General features: G+C 28.5%; 1 protein-coding gene across 1 annotated transcript in view; it reads left to right on the top strand.

Annotated features, from left to right (window-relative positions):
- LOC105559973 overlaps positions 1–2,920 on the top strand; it is a 3,214-nt gene extending 294 nt beyond the window's left edge. Inside the window, exons 2-6 of the mRNA XM_012008667.1 lie at positions 1,035–1,296; positions 1,557–1,673; positions 2,000–2,090; positions 2,204–2,349; positions 2,662–2,920. Coding sequence (XP_011864057.1) covers positions 1,142–1,296; positions 1,557–1,673; positions 2,000–2,090; positions 2,204–2,349; positions 2,662–2,920 — 768 coding nt within the window. The 5' untranslated portion in view covers positions 1,035–1,141. The remainder of the gene's footprint in view (positions 1–1,034; positions 1,297–1,556; positions 1,674–1,999; positions 2,091–2,203; positions 2,350–2,661) is intronic.
- The last annotated feature ends 490 nt before the right edge of the window (positions 2,921–3,410 follow it).

Genomic DNA, 3,410 nt, shown 5'->3' with positions numbered 1-3,410 from the left:
AATTAATTCATCCCACTTTATAATCAAAATTTAATGAATAAATTATGTAACAATGTACTATTTATGCACTCTGCAAATTTATAAGACAAAATTTCTGCACTCGTTTTGTTTAGCTAGAAAAGCTATTTTTAATGATGGGAGGGCTAAATAGACTGCCAGTGAGTCCTTCAACATGTTAATCACAAGCGATTTTGAAAACTAAATATACAGGATTTATGCACCAATTATGCACTAATTATGCGTTCTCACATCAGAGCAATTCGGATTTATGCGCCGCATCCCCTGAAGGACTTCGCTCTTGATTCAAACAGTAATTAATATTCTCTTATGCACGATACATATCCGAATTAAGCGTTAGTATCTGAAAGTGATTTCGATTTTCGCGGTGTATTCTTTAAGAGACTTGTGACGGATGATGACATCCACGTTTAATTAATCCAAAATTACAAAACTTGATATATTGAACATAAATTGTCTATGTTTTATGCGCGGCAAAAATCGAAATTACTCTGATATGAGAGCGCATAATTAGCGCATAAACCCTGCATATTTGGTTTTCAGAATCGCTTGTGAGCAACATGCAGTGGAACTCATTAACAGACCACTTACAATTAGCTCCACTATTAAAATCATTTTTGTGTTAAACAGAACAAACGCAAAAATTTTTTTATGAATTTGGATAGCGCATAACTAGCACATTACTATATAATTTATTTTTAAAATTTTGATCAAATGCAAATGCTATTTATATATATGTATAATATAAATGAAGATTTTCTATATATTACTATTCATTGTGAATGCATATTCTATTAAGATTACTTTTCAACAAAAATGGAATTTTATGGTGTATAAAACATACGTAGATTACTTTAATAGGTCCAAATACAAAATATTTTTCGCTTATCGAAATAAAATACACAGTTCACGAAATAAATACTATTCATAAAAAATACACAAACTAATAATTACATAAAGTAATTGCAATTAGTTGCTGCGTATAAATTTATAAAGGCTTATTATTTTCACTTTAGTATTCATCGATTTGGTAGTAATCAGTTTAATCACCATCCAATTTCTTCCGAATATTCTTGACATTGTTTTGCCGTTGGACGAGCCACGGCCACGTAAACTTTTTTCTATGGCAAAATATTCTGTTTCTCAGGATAAATACTTTTACACTAGACTGTGGCATGAGCTCGTACTATTTGCAATAAATGCATCAATTGTATTTGCGACAGCGTCACAATTGTTAGTATTTTGCTTTCATATTTTCGGGATGTTCAAAATTGCCAGGTATTGATTAAATTGTACACTGAGAGAAAAAATAGTCATTTTTACAAAAAAAAATAGTCATTTTTGGAGCCAACCATATTTTTTATAATTCCTCCAACGTAAATTATGGTTGACCTAACAATGTGATAGTTCTCATAACCACAATATTGGTTGTCATAAACCAAAATATGGTTGGCTCCAAAAATGACTATTTTTTTTTCTCTCAGTGTATCATCGCTTTAATTTGATACGATCATGAATTAAACTTAAACGTATTGCAGCAATCGAATAGAATATTTTATTGAGGATAGCGTTTTGCATGTACCATATCCCGAGAAGGAATACGCAATTTACAAAAGGGTAATGAATGCCGTAATCATACACCGTAGAGCTATGGAGTTAGTATATCGCAATTTCTTATAGTTTATTAGCGTTTTTATAATTATGTTCTTTTTGCAAAAAAATATTTATAGGTACTCTTATTACTTATCAGATTCCGACATTTCCGAATATAAAGACGTTAATAAAGATAAAAGATTAAAATAATCTACGCGTGCCCCACTTACGGATTTGTATTTTGTAGGGATATTTAACTGTTTCTCTTTTCGAGAACTCTATAATATTTAAAAAGTACTCATAAAATTTTCTCAAATATAATCTGTCATTAATTGAATAATAACTTCTGCATATAAGATTCTTGTTTAATATCTTTTTTGTTTTAAAGATTTTCCAATACTTTTATATCTACGTTTAATGTATCATATTGCATTCTTATTTTTACTGGAGTGACTTCGCTAAGCATCAGTTTGTACGGAGTAAGTAAAGATCTCAGGTAGAATATTTAAGATATTAATGTACATAATTTTTTGTAGTGATATCATTACATTTACAATATTAATATCATTAAATTATTTTTCCCACACTACAGTTCGTGGAAGCGGCAACAATATCAAAGAGTTTGAGCAACATAGTGCTTACTCTTATTATTATATTGAGTCATTTAGTTTATATGTTTATAGCAAATTATGTTGGACAAAAGATTACAGATTATTCTAACGAACTTTTCAATTTAACGTAAGTAGACAGTTTTTTCTATTATACAATAATCCAAAAATAAATATTTTTAACTATTACTTATGGCTCTGTATGTTACAAAAAGTAAAAATTTCAATCTAAATTATCTTGCACAAGAATTTTAAAAAATTAAAAATATATACGTATATCGTCCTGTTATTTCTGAACAAGAAATGCAAATAAAGAACAATTAAATAGAAATTTGCACAGTAAGAGTCCATCTGTTTTCCTGCTAAAATTCCTTTTTTCATTATTTCACAATAAATTCTTTCGCGTTTATTATATGACCTAAGACACTTGTTAAATTTGTAGATACGGTACATCATGGTACTTGATGCCTGTGTCATCACAAAAATTAATTTTGTTTTTAATGCAAAAAACCGGCAAAGAATTCTGTCTAACTGTCGGTTTTATATTTACAGCAAAATTAGAAACTTTCGCCATGGTAAGAGATAAGACAAAGCATAAAAAAATATTAGAATTTTACTGGAATATGTACTTTTTTATTCTTATCCAGCTTGTGAATGCCGCGATGTCCTATGTTGCTGTGATGTACGGTCGCGCCAATTAATTTATCTGTTTAGCCATTTAGTAAATTGCATACGGTTTAATTACTTCATGTTCACAAAAAGCAAGAATCAGTGAGTTGTATGTCATGTTATGTTCCTAAGAATAAACTCATTGGACATCGTTAATACGTACGATTGTTCTTTGCCTAGCTATAAATAATTCGTAAGTAAACCTTTCTCTTCACATAAAATTATTTACACAATAACATGTTAAAAGCTTTGCAATACCAAATTATTATGTACTTCTGTAACACCTTCGCCAAGAAAATGATATATGTATAATATATGTCTTATAAATTTTTATCAGTTTAACAGATATACACTTATTATAAAACGTATTTTAACATATCATACAAAATACGTAAAATAATTTACTTATTATTATAAATATTTACATATTAATATAAATTCAGTTAAAACTTACAAAGCACATTTTTATATATATCATATATATTGACATATTTTGTGTTTAGTGATTTTTATTAATCTGCA

Source organism: Vollenhovia emeryi, unplaced genomic scaffold, assembly GCF_000949405.1.
Source record: "Vollenhovia emeryi isolate VEMERY1.0 unplaced genomic scaffold, V.emery_V1.0 DF939247.1, whole genome shotgun sequence".
NCBI classification, from domain to species: domain Eukaryota; kingdom Metazoa; phylum Arthropoda; class Insecta; order Hymenoptera; family Formicidae; genus Vollenhovia; species Vollenhovia emeryi.
The sequence above is the reverse complement of the archived record's forward strand: the minus strand, read 5'-3'. Positions and strand labels throughout refer to the sequence as shown.